A 20,252-nucleotide genomic window follows, 5' to 3' on the forward strand; every position below is an offset into this window, starting at 1 on the left:
GTTTCACTCTGTAGACCAGGCTGGCCTTGATCTCAGAGATCTGCTTGCCTCTGCCTCCCAAGTGTTGGGATTAAAGGCATGTACTTCCACTCTGTGAATCCTGGATATCAGACTCAGATTGCCAGGTTCAAAAGTAACTTCTTACTAGCCTAGCAACACTATTCTTTCTCTGTACCTTTTTGAAACCTTGGAAGAAGAATCCAAGAAGATACCAAAATTAATATATTTATATTTTAAACTCATTTAAAATTTATTTATATATATAAATATAAATACATTTGATTTTTGTTTTGTTTTTCGAGACAGTGTTTCTCTGTAGCTTTGAAACCTGTCCTGGAACTCACTTTGTAGACCAGGCTGGCCTCAAACTCACAGAGATTCACCTGCCTCTGCCTCCGATGTGCTGGGATTAAAGACATGCACCACCACACTCAGCCTCAATGATATATTTTAAGAGGCACAGAATGAATGGTCTAATATAATATGGAGGCTCTTTCTTCTCACTGTTGTCGAGTTAAAGCCTTTGTTCTTTGAGATTGAGGCTAGAGATTCTCTAAGCTATTACTAATATTTCATGTGATTTCGTTGTTTTCAAGAAGCAAGGGAATACCTATTTCTAACTTCCATTCCAGATGGTCCTCTACCTGATCCAGCTATGATCCGTGGCAGTGTGCCAAACCAGATGATGCCTCGGATAACTGCACAACCCGGTACATTTTGAAAAAATACATAGTTGATTGTAAGAGTCCCTGATGTAAAACAGACACTTGACCCTAGTTCCTCATTTAATTCATCAGCAAGTCCCATAATTATCTGCTTTGGAAATTTGAAATTCTCTTGTATTGGAAATCATCAAGGAAAGGACAATGAATAGGTTGGCTGACAGATCCAAGAGTAGATCATAGTAAATAAGCAAGCACCCATTGAAAACCAACTAATTGCCAGGCATGATAGTGCTCACCTTTAATCCTAGCACTGTAGAGTCAGAGGCAGGTTGATAGAACTCTTGTGAGTTTAAAGCCTGCCTGTTCTACGTGGTAAATTCCAGGCTAGATGGAACTACATCGTGAATCCCTGTCTCAAAAAAAATCAGTACAATAATCATCATCAGTTTATTGACTGGGTCTGAGCATTTGGGGGCGGGGGCAGGTGGACATCCATGAGTTCAAGACTATGTTCCAGGCTGGCCAGCACTATAGAGTGATACTGTTTCAAAATTAATTTACTACATGTTGTAAATTTAGTTCAGTAACTTAGTAATAATGCCTTTGCTCTGAGCTGGAGTGCTTAAAAGTATACTGGCTGCTGTTCCAGAGGACACTGGTTTAATTCCCAGCTGCTACCCACACTGTAACTCCAGTTCCAGGGGACCTGACATCCTCATATAGACATACATAGAGGCAATAAGGACTTTGCTTGGTTGTTGTGACTGAAACAAATTGATTCAGGGTTTCAATATTATTTTGTTGTTCCTGGGCAAATGAGAAGAATTGTACTTTAAAACTTATGTCTTGTTATTAATTTCAGCAACATTATTGAATTGTAATATTTTGCATGTGTTCACAGGTTTGAATCAGTTTGGGCAGATGAATATGCCTCAGCCCCCTATTGGACCCCGGCAACCCTCTCCTCTTCAGCACCATGGACAGTTGGCACAGTCTGGGGCACTAAATCCAGTTAGTTTGCCTATACATCTTTAAAAAAAAAAACTCTTTCTTTGTTATTACTTCAAAAACACTAATGTTCAGCCAGGCGGTGGTGGCAGGTGCCTTTAATCCCAGCACACAGGAGGTAGAGTTCAAGGCCAGCCTGGTCTACAGAGTGAGTTCCAGGACAGCCAGGACTATAAAAAAGAGAAACCCTGTCTCAAAAAAAACCACTAACATTTGTGTCTGTCTAAGCAGAACATTTTATTCTGTGAGTAATTGTGTGTCTTTTCCTTGTTCATTCAAAAGTCTGAGTAAGTACAACTTACAGGAGCCAGCTCTGTCCTTCATGTGTGTTTCAGGGGTCAAAGTCAAGATTGTCAAGCTTGGTGACAAGTGCCTTTACTTGTGACTCATCTTGACATCCTGAGACCTTTTTAATACTACAGTCTTGTTGTGTTTGGTCTTTAATATGACATAGTTACAGCTGAATATATACTGTGGGATATAGCACTTGTTTAACCTGTACAAGACTGGGTTAGTACCTGAAACACCACAAAACACGCCAAATCCCAGTTAAGGAGTATGTGTCTATTTATAGATGGGAGTAAGTTCAGTTTTTTGTTTGTTTTTAACACAGAATTTCACTATGTAGCCCCAACCATCCTAGAATTTTTTATGTAGACCAGCCTGACTTCAAACTGAGAAATCCACTTGTCTCTTCTTCTTGTTTCCAAAGTGCTGGGATTAAAGGTGTGTGCTATCACACTGGGCTAAATACAAAAAGAAGTGGAATGGCAGGAATTAAAATGCAACATAAATCATTTTTGTTTCTCTGTTTTGCCTCAAAATCACACAGAGGTGCTGGGGAGATGGTGTGAAAGCATAAGCAACTGCATCCATATCCCCAGCAGCTCATAAATGCCAGGCTATGGTGGCACACACTTATAACTCCATTGCTAAACGTGGTGATTCCCTGGAGCTCATAGGCTAGCCCAAAATGTGAATTCTAGGTTCAATATGAGACTCTGTCACTAAAATGAAATGGAGGACACTTGTTTCTCTGGCATAGCATTCAGGTTCAGTTGTGCCAGCATCTCATATAGTGGTTTATAACCATCTATAAATAGAGTTCTAGGGAATATGATACCCTCTTTTGGCTTCTAGACATGTATGTGCTGCACATATATACATGCAAGGAAAATTTGCTCGTAATATATTTAAAAAAATAATAAATTTTTTAAAGAAAAATAATATGGAGAGAAAGTGGAAGGTACCTTCGTGTTGCTATGAGAAAATATGACGAAAAGCAGCTGAAGGAATAGTTTTATTTTGGCTTATGGTTCCTGTTCTAGATAGTCATAATGGTATGCAAGATGTGCCCATAGGAGCAGGAATCTGAGAGAGCACATTTCAGCCACAAACAAGGAACAGAGTAGTTGAACTGAAAGGGAATTAATAAGGCTATAAACTCAGCCCACACTTACTGACATACTTTCTCCAGAAAGGCTGCACCCACTGAAGATTTCATAGTCTCCCCCAAATAGCACCACTAGCTGGAGATGAAGTGTTTAAATGCCCAAGCCTATGGGAAATGTTTCTCATTTGTATTAACACAGTGCCTACTACCTAGTATCCATCTACATGCAGACTTACACACCTCAAATTTTAAAAAACAAAGCGTAAAGGAAATTTCAGTTGTAGGGTTATTCCTTTAATTGGTGATGGAGCTTGCTTTTAATCCCAGCACTCAGGAGGCAGAGGCGTGCAGATCTCGGAGTTCAAGGCCAGCCTGAGGCACACAAAGAAACCCTGTCTGGGGGGGGAAATGCATATATACATAAATGGAATTTTTAAAAATTGCTTGGGCCTAGGTACACAGCTCAGTTAAAAATGATACTTGTTCCAAGACTTATGACCCGCATTCACTCTCCTAGACTCATCTGGTACAAAAAGATTCCTGTAAATAGTCCTTTGACCTCCCCATTCCTGCTACAGCATGTGGATCCAAACAAGTGTAATTTTGAAAGTAGATGTCGTCATATCATGAATAAATAACAATTCTGTAGTTAGTCAATTAATGGCTGAATAATGACACTATATGTCAAAGTTTAGTTGAATTCATATGTGTCATAGTTTCCAATATAGTTAAGAATACTCCTAATGAATAACATGGTATTTTAATTTATTGAACACTTAAGGGTTTATAGCCAAAATTACTTTCATACTTTTTCTTAAACTTTCTTAAAAATTTATCTAGCCAGGCGTTGGTGGCGCACGCCTTTAATCCCAGCACTCGGTACGCAGAGGCAGGATGATCTCTGTGAGTTCGAGGCCAGCCTGATCTACAGAGCGAGCTCCAGGACAGGCCCTAAAACTGCACAGAGAAACCCTGTCTCGAAAAAACAAAAAAACAAAATTATTTATTTAATGTACATTGGGGTTTTGCCTGCATGTATGTCTCTATGAGGGTATCAGATCCCCTGGAACTGGAGTTACAGTTGTGAGCTGCCTTGTGGGTGTTGGGAATTGAAACTGGGTCCTATGGAAGAGCAGCCAGTGCTCTTATCTGATGAGCCATCTGTCCAGCCCCATTTCATACTTTCTTTAAGATTATAATACTAAGCTGGATGTGACTTGAGATGATACTGGCACAGAACATCTGCTGGTTTTTGCAGAAGACCTGGGTTCAGTTGCCTGGACCCGTGTTGGGCAGCCCAATCTACCTGTATCTCCAGCTATGGGTGATCTGATAACTTCTTTTGGCCTCTGAAGGCATCTACATATGTGCCAAACACTCACAGAGACATGTATGTGTTTGTGTGTGTATAATAAAATTGTTAACAAAAAAGCAATAAATACTAAAGCTCACAGAATCAGGTAGTGTCCCATGTTTGGAATTTCAGTATTTAGCGGCTTTTATACTTTGCTGCAGGTCCTTGCTCCTCCAAGCAGAGAACTGTCTTTTGCAAGGGTGATGAAGGAGCAGGTGCTTCCTAGGTTCTAAGCGTCTTGTTGCTCCTTTTATTTGTTTTGTTTTTACCAGACAGGGTTTCTCTGTGTAACTGCTCTGTCTGTCTGCAACTCACTGTGTAAAACAAGCTGACCTTGAACTCAGAGATCTGCCTGTCTCTGCCACCCCCCAGCTGCAAACTCTGTCATTCAACCAGCTTTCCATATCCACTCTATCCTGCTTTCCTTGTGCCTGGAGGGCATGGATGCCACTGTTGCAAGAATCTCTTTGGAGTTCTTCAGCATTCGTGTTAGATCTCATGAATCTGCCCTGTTTAAGAATCTTAGCCGGGCGGTGGTGTCGCACACCTTTAATCCCAGCACTCGGGAGGCAGAGCCAGGCGGATCTCTGTGAGTTCGAGGCCAGCCTGGGCTACCAAGTGAGTCCCAGAAAAGGCACAAAGCTACACAGAGAAACCCTTTCTCGAAAAACCAAAAAAAAAAAAAAAGGAATCTTGTCCTTTTTAATTGATAGAAGTGGCTTTTTAGATTACATTTCTGTCTTTTAGTTCTCTATATTTCCTTTTATTAAAGGTTTGGATTCACTTGGGGCAATTTTAGAAAGAAAGTATAACAATCTTAGCACATTTACAGACCTTGAATACCACACTAGCCAGTAGTCATGTGATTTTTTACTTGTTTCTGTCTTTTTTAGTAGTCTTATGTTTGTGCTGCTAGAGCACCAGTAGTAAAAGCAAAGAGTTCACAAAGTTGTTAATTCACTGTCCAGCAAAAAGAAAATAATTAGTTGCTTCTTTCTTGTCAGAGTTCTAGGTAATGTTTGCCATGAAAACATCCTCTGGCCCTTTACTTTTTGTTTCTTTAGGGATATGTTAGTAGTTATGAGCCTGTTATTCTTGGTTTTTACGTAGTTAGTTCTTCCACTTACTCTTCATGTTTCTCCTCTGCAAACTGTTGTCTTTTCACTTTCTCTACTCAAACATCTGGATAGCAGAACAAGAGTAATCGCTAAGTATAATAGTAGAAAAATTGTAATGAAGCAATTGGTACTCTATGGTCTGTTTTGTGTTTTGTTTCGTTTTTTCTTCAGCCTATGGGCTATGGACCTCGAATGCAGCAGGCTTCCAGCCAGAACCAGTTCCTCTCCCAGACTCAGTTTCCATCTCAAGGAATGAATGTAACAAACATGCCTTTGGCTCCATCCAGTGGTCAAGCACCAGTGTCTCAAGTATGTTTTTACTAATCGAATTTATGTCTTAGTGTGCATGTGTGCTGGTATAGGCACACATGCAGGACAGTAGTGTATAGTCTGTTCTCTATTTCTACCCTTATGTGGGATCTGGGGATTGCACTCAGGTTTCTAGGCTTAAATGGCAAATATCATTTCCTGTTGATACCAGTTTTCACAAAGTGTGGCATCCACTGATGTTCAAAAACAGTTTGTTTATAACCTGTATGATTTTGAAAGGTCCCCTCTTTCATTTCATCTTTGAAAACTCTGATTGTGTCCAGGTATGCATACCTTTAATCCTTACTCCTTGAAACAGGCAATTGGATGGATATCTGTTAGTTCAAGGCTAGCTAGGTCTACATACTGAGACCACATCTCAGAAATAAAGAAGTTTTGTATTGTTCTTTGTTAATAATCGCTTTGTGTCCTAAATAATATATGCCTTACCTTTGTAAATACTATATATATATTTTTTTTTCATTTTAACAGGCACAAATGTCCAGTTCTTCCTGCCCAGTGAACTCTCCTATAATGCCTCCAGGGTCTCAAGGGAGCCATATTCACTGTTCCACTCTGCCTCAACAAGCTCATCAGAATTCGCCTTCTCCTGTTCCTAGTCGTACCCCTACTCCTCATCATACTCCCCCAAGTATAGGGACTCAGCAGCCACCAGCAACAGCAATTCCAGCACCTGTTCCTACACCACCTGCCATACCACCTGGACCACAACCCCAAGCTCTCCGTCCCCCATCTAGACAGACACCTACACCACCAACACACCTTCCTCCCCAAGTGCAGCCTTCACTTCCTGCTGCTCCTTCTGCTGACCAGTCCCAGCAACAACCTCGCTCACAGCAGAGCACAGCAGCCTCTGTTCCTACCCCAACAGCACCATTGCTGCCTCCTCAGCCTTCAACTCCGGTAAGCAGATGTCTTGGAGTGTCATAGAATGAGTTAAGCTCCAGGGGTGTTTCTGCACCATTTCTTGCACTTTTGTTTCATCCCTTGTTTTGTCCATAGATAGAATTGATTGGTTTTTTTTCCTGTTTTTTCTTCCTGTGGTAGTACCTATCGTAGAGAAAGCTGGAAGATTTTTGGTTAGTTTTGACTGACCATTTTGTTTCGTACGATGTTCTGAGGCCTGAAAACTCATCGCTTAGTTTAACACATGTACTTTATATTTTGAGGCAGAAGCAAGCAGATCTCTGGTTTACTAAGTGAGTTCCAGGGCATCCAGAGTTATAACATAGAGAAACTCTGTCTCAAAAAACAAAACAACAGCAGCAAGAAAGGAAAAGGAAAAAAAAAAGATATATTGAAACAGTTTAAGTTGCAGTGCTGATAAATGAAACTGAAAACCTATAGGAGTAATTACATTGATTTTGCGCGCGCGCGCACACACACACACACACACAAAACCTGTAGGGGTCCTCTTCTTCCACCATATAAATTCCAGGGATGAAACTAGGTTGTTTTAAAAACTAGAATTGATACCTGGTGCCTTTACGCAGTGCACTGTCCTTAATGTCATTTTCTAATGCTGTGAACTTCTCTGAAATAGTCATCTTTGGAACTTTCATCCCTAAACACATAACAAAAACCTCGGTAGCTGTTTCAAGTATAACCAACCAGCTAGCATTGCCAAGTCCTGTATCGCCCATTCTTAAAAGTGATCCAAGGAGGAAGCAACATAATAATGAGTCCAGTGACACTGCTCCCAACGTAAGTGCTTAGTCCTGTGTAATTTACATTTAAATTCTGATTGCATAATTGGCAATTTTTTTTGTGTGTGTATGCTTTTCCTTTTTCCTCTCCAGCTTTCTCAGCCAACTGTAAACATTGAAGGCCAGGTATCAAACCCTCCATCTACTAGTAGCACAGAAGTGAATTCTCAGACCATTCCCGAGAAACAACCTTCACAGGAAGTAAAAATGGAGATTAAAATGGAGGTAGACCAACCAGAACCAGCAGATGCTCAACCTGAAGATACTCAGGAGGTGAGACTAGAGCCGTTGGGTTCTGCCATGAAAGGAGATTCATATGTGTCCATAATGGAGAGAAAATAAGGTGATGGTAATGATCTTGTTACTGGGTTATGTCTTTGAAATTCTTAAAATTCCTGCCCTATATTTTAGGTTAAAGCAGAAGATGGTAAAGTGGAACCTATAGAAACAGAGGAGAGAGGCACTGAGCTAAAAACTGAAATAAAAGAGGAAGAAGACCAGCCAAGTACCTCTGCTACGCAGTCCTCCCCAGCTCCAGGACAGTCAAAAAAGAAGAGTAAGTTATAGCTAGAGAGATCATTCATTTGGTAAAATACTTGCCCCACTAGCAGTGAAGATCTGAATTTGTTTCCTTGCACTTGTGTAGATATCCCAGTGCTTAGGAGGCAAAGGGAGATGAATCTCTGAATTCAGGGACTGCCTTGTTTACTACACAGCAAATTGCAGGAAAAGCTGCGTTGAACAGTGAGACCTTGTCTCAAAGCTGGACATTTTGGTACCCTTATAACCCGAGCACTGGAAAGGTAGAGGCGGGTTCAGATCCTAGTAGAGCACACTGTTTTGGCAGAGGGGGAGGTAGAGAGTGGTGAGAGTTAAGAGTGCTTAATTGGGGTGAAGAGATAGTTCAGTGGTTATAGAGCACTGGCTGCTTTTCTAGGGGACCTGGGTTCAATTCCCAGCAGCCACATGGCAGCTCACAACCGTCTGTAACTCCAGTTCCAGGGGATCGACACCCTGAACACAGACATACATGCAGACAAAACAACAGTGCACAAGAAATAAAAAATACAATAACAACAAAACAGTGTCAACTGCTCATATAGAGGACCCTGATTCAATTCCCATCAACCATATGGCAGCTTATAACCACCTGTAACTCTAGTTCTGGGAACAAACACTCTCTTTTGTCTTCCTCAGGCTCCAGCACACATACACAACACACACACAGTTCATATAACCTTACGCAAACATACTAACACATAAAATGAACTATCAAAAAAATGAAAAACAAACAAAAAAAGCCAAAATCAAGGTTATTGACCTCTGACAAAAACACCCACCCAAGGTTGACTCTTGATCTACAGACACACACAGACACACCACAAATGCTGGAAAGAGTGATGACGCCTACAAATTGTTCTTTGTCCTCCACAAGTGCATACAAGATAAATATAAATATAACTATAAATATAAATATAAAACATTGACTATCAGTTGTTTCTTGAACTTTTTGTGGCTTGGATTCCTTTTGGTTTATGCAAATCAAGACTTAAGTCTAATGTGCTTCATCTAAATAATGAACTTTCCCCTCAGTTCTATAAAGTATCATCCATTTTAATTAAAGACTCTTCCTCAGTGCCTTCCGTTGTTTTAGGTGTAAGAAACCAGATCTCAATTCTGAATTGTTAATATTGGTGTCGTAAAAAGTGCTTTTTCTTCTTCTTTCCTCCCCACCTCGGTGATTAGTTTTGATTTCATTGTATGGATACACTCTGCCCTACAGTCTTATTTCTCAGCAGGGACTTGTGTTTACTTAGACTGTCCTGGAGCTCTCACTGTCTCAGCCTCGCCTCCAAGGTCTTCCTGCCCTATCCCACCCAGTGCTAGTGGGGCCGTGTGCTCCCGTAGCACTCAGAGAGGACTCTTTCAGTTCTGCTTGACAGACCCCTCTCTAACATGAACATCTTTTGAACTGTTACTTTGAGAAGTCTCTTCTGTGTTTCTGGGAGTTTTTGATTCAGTTTCTATTTGACCGAGTTTGTTCTCAATAAATCTGCAGCTGGAAGAGTAAAATCGCCAGTAAGGGTAGTGACAGTTCTGTTGTTTGGCAGGCCGTGCTTAAAGCAGAATAGGAATTGTAATCAGAAAGTGAGCCCTTAGTCAAGTTTCTCTGAGGACAATGCCACTTTTGTGTTCTGTAACTTGCACATATTTTTAAAATCCTTTGCTCAGTCGATAACTGATTTCAAATGGATTCTCCTTTAAGTTTTCAAACCAGAAGAATTACGCCAGGCTCTGATGCCAACATTGGAGGCACTTTACCGGCAGGACCCAGAATCCCTTCCCTTTCGTCAGCCTGTAGACCCACAGCTTCTAGGAATCCCTGTAAGTATTTGATATTTTTGTATTTCCTTTTAAATTGAGAAACAACTTTATTTGGCACATGATTTACACGATACAGAATGTACCCTACTTAAAGTACACAAGTCACCACGGTTTTAATTCCTTTTCATAACCTCCCCAAAGTAAACCCCACATCCATTAAAATCACTAGCCACAGCACTCTTAATTTCCAAATCTTAGCGCAGCCTGATTCCTCTGGCAGAATAGATTTCTGGTTTTTTCCTTAAGTTTGAAGCGTACAAATACAGCACATTTTGACTGTCTTCTTTTCAAAGACACTATGGGATGGTGAATTGGTTGGATTTTATGGTGTTGGGTATCAGGATTGGGTCATTCAGTGCTTCCTTTTCATCATCTAATATTTAGCTATGTTGATGGTACTGTATTTTCTGTGTGTGTATAGTTGACAGGCATTTGGTTATTTCCAGTTTTGGCTGTGGAGAATAAGAGTACTGTAAAAACAAACCATGTACAGTGCTGCTTCCCCTTTTGTTTGGATTTTGAGAGTATCTCACTTTATACCGAAGTTAGCTTTGCACTTTTTTTTTTTTTTCCAGGACCTTTGCACTTTTAAGTCCTCCCTCAGCATCCTAGCACTGAGATTACAGTAGTATCTGTAGACTTCAGTTTCTCTTTGGTGTGTACTTAAAGGTGCAATTTTTGGGTCAACAATTTACTATCATTTGAACAGCTGTGGATCACAACAGTAAGATGAGCCCTTTAGTTTTGAAGATTTATTCATATTTTATGTGTATGAGTTTTTGCCTATATGTGTATAACCATCACATGGGTGCCTCGTTCCTAGAGGCCAAAAGAGGGTGTTCAGTCCCCTGGAACTGGAGTTACAATGGTTGTGGGCCACCATGTGAGTGCAGACAGCTTAACTGTCCTCTGTAAGAGCAGCCAATACTTTTAACTGCTAAGGCATCTGTCAGTGTCTGTTTCCCCACTTTAACTAAACCCCAAGGTTTTTGTTTGTTTGGTTGGGTTGTTTTGTTTTATTTTTGAGATAAGAGTGGGGTGGGGAGTCTCACTGTTTATCCCAAGTTGACCTGGAACTGACTATGTGGACCGGATTTTCTTCAAACTCAGGGAATCTTCCTGCCTGCCTCCCAAGTGCTGGGATTAAAGGCATTTGCAATACTGCCCTGCCAAAATTAGTTTTGAAAGATAATATACCCAAGTTGTTGGCAGGTTTTGCTCAAGGATTTTAATAAGTGTTATCAGATAGGGTATTGGAGTATTTTTCAGGGGCACAAATTCATTTAGGATTTGTTGTTGTTGTTACCTTTGAACACTAATTCTCTGGGATTTGTAGGTCCCTTCTAGTATTCCAGATTTAAAGATGTTTTGTTCTACTGTATATATGTGACAAACTATCTGGACCTATTGTTTGGAGAGTCTCTCAGTCCTCATAGCCTCTTCATATATATGTAGAATAATATTTTAAAGAAGTGACAGACTTCAATCAACTTTTGGGAAGTAGACATATGAAGACAATATTACGTGGAAAATTAATGATGATAATAGGAAGATAGTTCCCTAAATACCTTGCTCATGAGTGTGTGATGTGGTGTTGCTTATACTTTTAGGATTATTTTGATATTGTGAAGAGCCCCATGGATCTTTCTACCATCAAGAGGAAGTTAGATACTGGACAGTACCAAGAGCCCTGGCAATATATAGATGACATTTGGCTCATGTTCAACAATGCGTGGTTATATAACCGCAAAACTTCAAGGGTATACAAATATTGCTCCAAACTGTCTGAGGTGTTTGAACAAGAAATCGACCCGGTCATGCAAAGCCTTGGATATTGTTGTGGCAGAAAGGTAAGATGTAGCTTTCAGACCTGCCTTTAACTTCTAGGGTTCTTAGAATCTAGTGGTGACTTGTGTTAAAAATAATCCTCTTTCTTGCTGGGTGTTGGCACCTTTAATCCCAGCACTCTGGTGGCAGAGGCAAGCAGGTCTCTATGAGTTCGAAGCCAGCCTGGTCTACAGAGTGAGTTCCAGGACAGCCAGGGCTACACAAAGAAACCATGGTTCAAAGGGGGAAAAAAAATCCTGTGTTTTGTTTTGTTTTGTTTCCCCCTGGAGCTGAGGACTGAACCCAGGGCCTTGGCAAGCGGTCTACCACTGAGCTAAATTCCCAACCCCAAAGTCCTGTTTTTGACTTTGATAGAGTCTCCCCATCTTTTCTCCTCTTTTCCCTTTTCTCATGTTGCTAGAGATTTCAAAAAAATTATTGAATCACTTTACCTATCACAACCCCAACAGGCCCTTTCTCTTAAAGTGTTTATTGATTGTACACACAATAATGTCTATTTATGTGGAATGTGCTTTCTGTGAAGATATTTTTTTGCATGGATGAGAATTATGTGGCAGAGCTGACCATCTATCTGGAATATTGAATCATCAGACTAAGCTCATGGAGTAGGAGCTTTGTTCTGTTCATCTATAGGTCCACCTTGTTCCACATGTGATACTTATCCTGCACTTCACAGTTCTTGTGTTAAATCCCATGTTGCCTGTAGGTATCTGGAAATAGTGCTGGACAGATATACCTGCTCATCCTGGTGAAATTGTGTAGTAAATTTGTGATGGTTTTTATAAGCTGAAGTGGCTAATTGTGATTTACCTAAGTGAGAGATGAGCTTGTTCTGATTTGCCCTTGTGACTATTTTGCCTTGTACTTCAGGGCTTTGTGCTCTTAAACAAATACTTTCTTTTTCAGTTGGAGTTCTCTCCACAGACACTGTGTTGCTATGGCAAACAGTTGTGCACAATCCCACGTGATGCTACATATTACAGTTACCAGAACAGGTACGCTCAACAATGTGTGGACCGTGGTCCATGTATCCTTATATATAAAGTGCATGTAATACAGTTGTGCTGGCACACACGAATACATTGTGGTTTATATGTTACCTGCTTGAAAACCTCTCTATAGCATAAATTCTGTTCTTTGTTTTTGTTTGCAGAATTATAGTATTTTCTAGTGAAAAAGCTTTACAAGTTCTGTGGATCTTTTCTTAACCTAATTTCTTATTCTTGGATTGTATGTAAAAAGTATTCCAAAATATTTACATTGTTTTGCTGTGTCAGACAAATTTAAAAAGAAAGAAAGAAATTTCCCAGAACTGAGATATAGTTAATTAGTAGAGTACTTGCCTAACATGCATTAAAGCCTGGGATTGACTCTAACACTTCATAAACAGAGTTCATGCCTATAATCTGAGCACTCGGGAGGTAGGGATAGGGAGATCACTTCGGAGTTATCCTTGGCTGCCTGCATAAGTAAAAATGAGATGAGCCTAGACTGCATGAGACCCTGTCTGAAAAAAGACAAAGGAAATAGAAGAAAATGCATACGGCTTTTCTCGACAGAGACTTGGATGTGCTGCTTTCACTGCCTTTTGTCTTGCCCTGTGGCTGTGATCACCTTAGTTGTATTCACTAATCTCTTGATCCTGAGTAATCAATCTCCTGTTGGTAGTAATTGGCCTGCATGCATTAGAACTCCTCTAGTGTTTCTTCCCGGTGGCGTTGTGCAGTAGAACAGCAAGGCCAAGCAGTGACTGCCCCTGTGCTTGTAATGCTGCCAGCTCTGGGGTGTCCTGTTGCTTGAACTTGTGAGCTACAGATTCTTTTCCAGGTTTGAGAATTCTCCTAATTTTTTATTTACAGGAAAGTGGCTTCTAATGCTACTTTCTAAATGTAGATAGAGTCTAGATTTGTTGTTCATTTTACTCCTTGAAACCTAGGAAAAAAGGGGTCAAATGTCATGATAAAAATCACCATTTATTAAAGATGCAAGTAACAGCTGATAGGAAATTTTCTCATGTTCAAATCTTGACTTGTAGGACCTTTTTGGACTTTTTTTTTTTCTATTGTTTTTTGAGACAGGGTTTCTCTGTGTGACTGTCCTGGAACTGGGACCAGGCTAGCTTTGAACTCAAGTAGATCTGCCTACCTTTACCTCCAGAGTGCTGGTACTAAAAGCTTGTGTCACCACACCCCACCCACTTTTGGGTCTTTAACAGCAGTCTACAGTGTTCATCTTATACCAGGATATGTTTTAGTATTACCTTAATAGACTTCTGGCTCTAATGAGTGCTTTCTTAGTTTTTTGGGGTTTTTTTGTTTTCTTTTTTTTTTTTTGTTTGTTTTTATGTTCATTTTTAGACAGGGTCTCACTTTATAGCCTTTGCTGGCCTGGAACTAACTGAAATCCACCTGCCTCTGCCTCCTGAGTGTCGACATACTGGTGTTTAACCGCTTTTTAAAGAAGTGTTGTATGGAATAGCACTGGGTAGTAAAATCAAGCAGTATGGGTGTTAGTGAAAGGTCTTCATTTTTATTTGCTATAATCATTTGCTACTTGGGATCCCATTGAGATATTTATTGCTAATATGTGCTTTGCCTTGGCTTTCTGCTTTGTGGTGTCCTGTCTTGCTTTTGTTTTTTTTTTGTTGTTGTTGTTGTTGTCTTGCAATCCCTCATTTCTTCGTTTGTTTTGTTTTTTTTTCCTCCCTCATGCTTGTCGTTGTCTGCACTTGGCTTTGATTACAAAAAAAAAATTACAAAAAAAATACAAAAACAAAAAACAAAACAAACCCAAACTGTGGGGCCCATAAATCTACATCATTGAATGTCCTTGTCGCCGTTGATGACCTGCTCTCTGCTCCCGTTCCCCTCCTTGGCCTGCTGTGATTGGTGGCTTCGTTGCTTGGCTTGGGCTGTGTTGTGTGAACGGAACAGTTCACCCCAGTATGGCCTTCTTGCCGACAGGTATCATTTCTGTGAGAAGTGTTTCAATGAAATCCAAGGGGAGAGCGTTTCTTTGGGGGATGACCCTTCTCAGCCTCAAACGTAAGTACATTATTTTGAAAATGTTCTTTTGATTCTCCATTCTCAGGTGGTTGTTCTCAGGCATTTTTAAGTGATATCAGATTGTTGTCCCTCCAACGTTGTATCCCACCAGTCATAGCCAGCTATTTAAATACAAATGAGTTTAAGGTGAATGAAATTATTAATTTTCAGTTGCATTCTCTCACATAGAGGTACTTATCTCTGGCTACTGGCTACCCGACTAGTTTTCCTAGATTCTGTTGACATAACAAAGTTCTGTGAGCTATTGCTGAGCTTAGAAATACCTGAGCATTGGATGGTCATCTTAATAAGTTTGGGGTTTTTTTTAAGTATATTGAATTTGACAAAGTTTGGACTCATACTAACTGCCCTTATACTTATCTCTTGCGGATAACATAGTGCCCAGTGAATAGACTTTAATTAATATAAATCTTTAAATGAGTCTTCCCGAGGTTTTGTAGTTTTTTAAGCTTTTAGTGTTAAAAACACCAAGAAAATTTTCAACACATGGGCTGAACTGTCAGCTAGTAATGTTAGTCTCTGTAACATAGAGTTAAATGCCATATTTCAGCATAATAGACAACTTAATGAAGAACTTTTTTTTTTTTTTTTTTTGGTTTTTCGAGACAGGGTTTCTCTGTGTAGCTTTGCGCCTTTCCTGGAACTCACTTGGTAGTCCAGGCTGGCCTCGAACTCACAGAGATCCGCCTGGCTCTGCCTCCCGAGTGCTGGGATTAAAGGTGTGCGCCACCACCGCCCGGCGAACTTTTTATGTTGTACAGCAGCACTTTCCCTTTCAATTACTATTGAAATCCGGTGTAGGAGAACAGATGCTGGGAACCTAAAGACATTCCGAGTCTTAGCAGAATGAGAGAAGTCCACACTAGGGAGGGATTTCCCTGCAATGGTCAGGGGTGTGCACGCTTGTCCCCTGGAATCACAGAGTGGCCTTAAATCAGTAAGGCTCTAAGGTTAGAAAGTATAGAATTCCCTTCGTGGTTCTACAGGTCTATAAGGGGCCTAAGAGACTGAATTTTTTAAAAGTTCTCATGTCATTCTGAGTGCTGTTGGTCTTAGAGTCTCCTATCAAGTTCTTAGGACATACAGGAAGGCGAATGAACCTTGTGAGACTTTTATTTATGTAAGAAACATTTAAATGCGAATATTGTTTAGTAAGGAAAAACCATAGCATCAAAATGTCAAGGGCAGTCTGTGAAGTCATGGAAAATAAATACTATGAAATAATATAATTTTTGTCCTTCATATTGAATCTGAGGTAACTACAGGAATCTGAAGTATGCACTTAGCCTCTGTTTCCACCACTGCTTAAAAATACTGAACTTGACCATTTGGTTCCTAAAACCAAACCTCCTCCCTAAAATGGAGGAGTAGGTCCCCTCCCCCTATTTTTTGTTTTTTAATTCCACCCTTCTAGGATCTCATTATGTAGTCCAGGTTGGTATCTAATTTGAAATCCTCTTGCCTCTGAACATGAACATGGGGATTAGAGGTACACACACACCACTGTTGACACATACCTGTCAACTGGTTTGGTTTCTGTGTTCTTTTTGGAGTGGCGGTGAGGGGAGGATCTTACTCTGTATTCTAGACTAGCCTCATACTCCAGGCAATTTTCCATCCTCAGCCTCCCAAATAGAACTATTCTTGTGTGTGTTTGTTTTTTAAAGACATGGTCCCTACATACCATTGGTTGTCTTAGAACTCACTATGTAGACCAGGCTGGCCTCAAACCCCTGCCTCTGCCTCCTGAGTGCTGGGCTTAAAGGTGTGCACCACTGTGCCTGGCAAAAACTATTCTTTAATAGTTTATAACCACCATGTTCACAATCTGGGAGCAGCAGATAATACAGAGTCCCTCCTGTACACTGTATAGTGAACCAGACTTTAAAAGAGAAGAGCTAGCCATGGTAACACGAGGCAGGGGCCTGGAGAGCTCTATGAGTTCAAGGCCAGCCTTAGCTACATAATGAGGTACTGTAGAACACTCTTAGAGACAACTAAATGTTCTATGACCCAAGAAATACAGAAAATGAATTTTATTCAAACAGCATTCAGATTGCTGTATATTCAAGTAGTTATTTGTGTGTATTTTTTTCTCATTATATCCATTTTCTCTCCTTAGTACAATAAATAAAGAACAATTTTCCAAGAGAAAAAATGACACGTTGGATCCTGAACTGTAAGTAGTTTCCTGTGAATTGTTAGTACACTCTGGGCCTTTTTTCCAAGATGGCTTAATATTCTTATGCTAATATTTACATGTCATAAATGTTTAATAGCTAGTCAATAGTAAATAGAAACATTTAGACACTAAGGCTATTGCCCTTAGTGTTCATTCAGTGTTCCCTGTCGAGTGCATACTACTCCTGCCTAGGGCTGTGCTCTCTCTTCTTTGCATTTCCAGTGCATACAGAGAATCCCTTAGACACAGGTTGGCTTTCTGAGCCTAAAGCACTGAAAAGTACAGGTGCCTCGGGTTGGGGACTTAGCTCAGTGGTAGAGTGCTTGCTAGCAAGCACAAGGCTCTGGATTCAGTCCTCAGCTCCAGGGGAACAAAAAATTAAAAGTAAAAAAACACAGGTTCCTCTGTGATGAGATGACCACAGTCTTAGCAGTTATCTTCTCTTGCTGTCTTTCTCTGAAATTTTAGATTGTTGGTTAAATAGCTGTGCTTTAATGTTTTTGAAATTTGCTTTACCTATAACATTAAAGCCAGAAATCTAAACTAATTTTTTAATTCTTTGGCATGACAGTTGATTTTCTATTGAATTGTTAGAATTTACGGGAGATACTGAACATTTCATTTGGTGATGATTTGAGATCAATCTTTGAAATTGATACTTTTTATTTCTAGGTTTGTTGAGTGCACAGAATGTGGAAGAAAGATGCACCAGATCTGTGTCCTTCATCATGAGATAATCTGGCCATCGGGGTGAGGCTTAGGACACTGGCAGAGTGTTTTCTTTTCTTTCCATGAGCATTCTTATCCATGACTGTATTATATGTTCAAAATTATGGTTTGGTTTTGTTCAAGCTAGGGTCTCACTGTGTAGCTCTCTATAGCTAGGAACATGCTATGTAGACCAGGTTGTCCCTAAATTCAAGAGAACCCTCCTCCTCCTGCCCCCTGAGTGCTAGGATCAAAGGTGTGTATCCCCATACCTGAGTAAAGTTACAATCTTCTGAGTATTTTCTTTGGGCTCAGAATCTGGCTTACTGTTCCAGCATGTTTGCCACAAGTTAGGCTCTGGGTTGTTTTTTGAGACAGGATTTCTCTGTGTAGTTTTGGCCCCTGTCCTGGATCTTGCTCTGTAGACCAGGCTGGACTCAAATTCACAGAGATCCACTTGGCTCTTCCTTCCTGAGTGCTGAGATCAAAGCTGTGCGCCACCGTTGCCCAGCAGGCTCTGGGTTTTATCCTCACACTGCCGAAACTTTTTTCTCTTTGGATTGGAAAGGGATCAGCCCAAAACCATTTTAAAACTTTAAAGAGCAGCTGAGGAGTTGGCTCCCTGAGTGAAGCACTCCAAGTGTTAGGACACCCAAAACACCTGTAATGCCTACACAGGTGTGGCACCCACCTCTCAGCCTCTCAGCCTTTTGTAGGCAGCTACCTATACATATTTTTTAAAAAAATAAATCTTAAATCTGGACAATATGGTGAAAACCTGTCTCTGTAAAAGAAAGGAAGGAAATGTAATGCTGATATTAAAGCCACTGTTAGCTATAATTAAATGTGCCAGACTTGAAAATGCTTCCTGATACTGCAATCTTTAGAATGGTACAGGTGGTAATATAAAGCCAAGGATACCTCCTCCTTTATGAAACATGCTAGTTGTAATGGTGTACTGAATGACGCTGGGGGGAGTGCAGGCCAGTAAGTTACATAGCTGTACTATGGTATAGACGCAGAGGATGTCGAATGAGATTCAGAAAGCAGACCTCTCATTTTGTGAGAGAGGAACTGGTCTTTCTTCCCCAGGAAAAACAAGTTAGAGTCAAGTTTATGTTGTAGTGGGTAGGATCTCCTCACTGTGTATTGCTCCCTTACTAGACCAATTGTTGATACAGCTAAGCAGATGAAAGAAACGGAAAATGTCATTTAATGTATCTGAAAATTGCCAATAGTGATTGTCAATGATGACCTTTCAATTTTCTCTGTAATTTGTCTTTAAATATGCACGTTCAAAGACATACTTGGTAAGATTGACATTAGAATTTAAGATCAACCAGCCGGTTAAAGATATAATCATTTATACTGTATTAATGGGGCCTGGTGTGTATTGCTCTTAGAGAAGACCCAAGTTCAGTTCTTAGCACCCAAGTCAGCTCACAACAGCTTGCAATGTTTGTTCCAAGGAATCCAATGCCCTTTTTCTGGCATCCACATACCCAAAAACACATGTAATTTTTGTTTTATTTTTGTATTTGTTTTTCGAGACATCCCTTTTCTGTGTAACAATGCTAGCTGGCATGGAATTCGCTCTATAGACCAGGTTGGCCTAGAACTCAGAGTTTCTCTTACCTCTGCCTCCCAAGTGCAAGTGGTAGGATGAAAGGCATGTGACACCACCTGCCTGTCCTGGAACTCACACTGTAGACCAGACTGGCCTCAAGTCAGAAACTGCTTTCCTATAGAATTTAAATCCTACTTTGGAGGCTGGCATGGGGAAATTGAGAGTTAAAGACCAGCTTGAGTATAATAGCTGAGGGATGCAGTTCAGTGGTAGGGAAACTTGCCTGGTGTATATTTATAGAAATGATGGGGGTAGAGGGGTTGGATTGTGTGTGTGAAGAAACATAGATTGATGTCACACTTGTTGTATAATCAAGAATACCCTCCAACTTACCTCTACCTCTCAGGTGCTGGGATTATAAATGTATAGCACAGAAACCTAAGGAAAGGGAAAAGGTCCTTTGTTTAGTTAGTGGTGGTTTTTTTGAGATGGTCTCACTGTAGCCCAGGCTGGCCAGCAGCTTCTCCTGATCTTACTGTCTCCCATTCCCAGTTGAGATTATAGTTGTTCTCTGTCTCTCTCAGCTAGAACTCCCAAGCCTGCCTTCTAAAAGCTATTTGTACACTGTTACATATGTAGGAATTATTGTGCCAAGTCAGTGGTGGTAGTGGTTGTATAAGCAATGTCCTCATTTACATTTTAGGTTTGTCTGTGATGGCTGTTTAAAGAAAACTGCACGCACTAGGAAAGAAAATAAGTTTTCTGCTAAAAGTAAGTATCATTATTTGAGATAAAAAATTTGGTTTAAAAAATATAGCCAAGTGGTGTGGGTTCATGCCTTTAATTCCAGATACCTGAAGAGTAGTGAAAATGAAACCAGCCCAAATTCATCAGTTCTGTCTGTTCCAACTGTTGCAGCACAC

The 20,252-nt window shown here is 40.3% G+C and overlaps 1 protein-coding gene across 1 annotated transcript in view; it reads left to right on the forward strand.

The window, feature by feature from the left end:
- Ep300 (E1A binding protein p300) overlaps positions 1-20,252 on the forward strand; it is a 72,847-nt gene that overhangs the window by 41,227 nt on the left and 11,368 nt on the right. The window contains exons 11-23 of the mRNA XM_052748406.1: positions 633-710; positions 1,567-1,676; positions 5,710-5,847; positions 6,340-6,771; positions 7,668-7,847; positions 7,986-8,130; positions 9,841-9,959; positions 11,570-11,809; positions 12,714-12,802; positions 14,771-14,851; positions 16,995-17,051; positions 17,727-17,804; positions 20,033-20,100. Of these exons, the coding sequence (XP_052604366.1) occupies positions 633-710; positions 1,567-1,676; positions 5,710-5,847; positions 6,340-6,771; positions 7,668-7,847; positions 7,986-8,130; positions 9,841-9,959; positions 11,570-11,809; positions 12,714-12,802; positions 14,771-14,851; positions 16,995-17,051; positions 17,727-17,804; positions 20,033-20,100 (1,815 nt within the window). The remainder of the gene's footprint in view (positions 1-632; positions 711-1,566; positions 1,677-5,709; positions 5,848-6,339; positions 6,772-7,667; positions 7,848-7,985; positions 8,131-9,840; positions 9,960-11,569; positions 11,810-12,713; positions 12,803-14,770; positions 14,852-16,994; positions 17,052-17,726; positions 17,805-20,032; positions 20,101-20,252) is intronic.

This window comes from Peromyscus californicus, unplaced genomic scaffold (genome assembly GCF_007827085.1).
Source record: "Peromyscus californicus insignis strain IS unplaced genomic scaffold, ASM782708v3 Scaffold_20__1_contigs__length_68692818, whole genome shotgun sequence".
In the NCBI taxonomy this organism is placed as follows: Eukaryota; Metazoa; Chordata; class Mammalia; order Rodentia; family Cricetidae; genus Peromyscus; species Peromyscus californicus.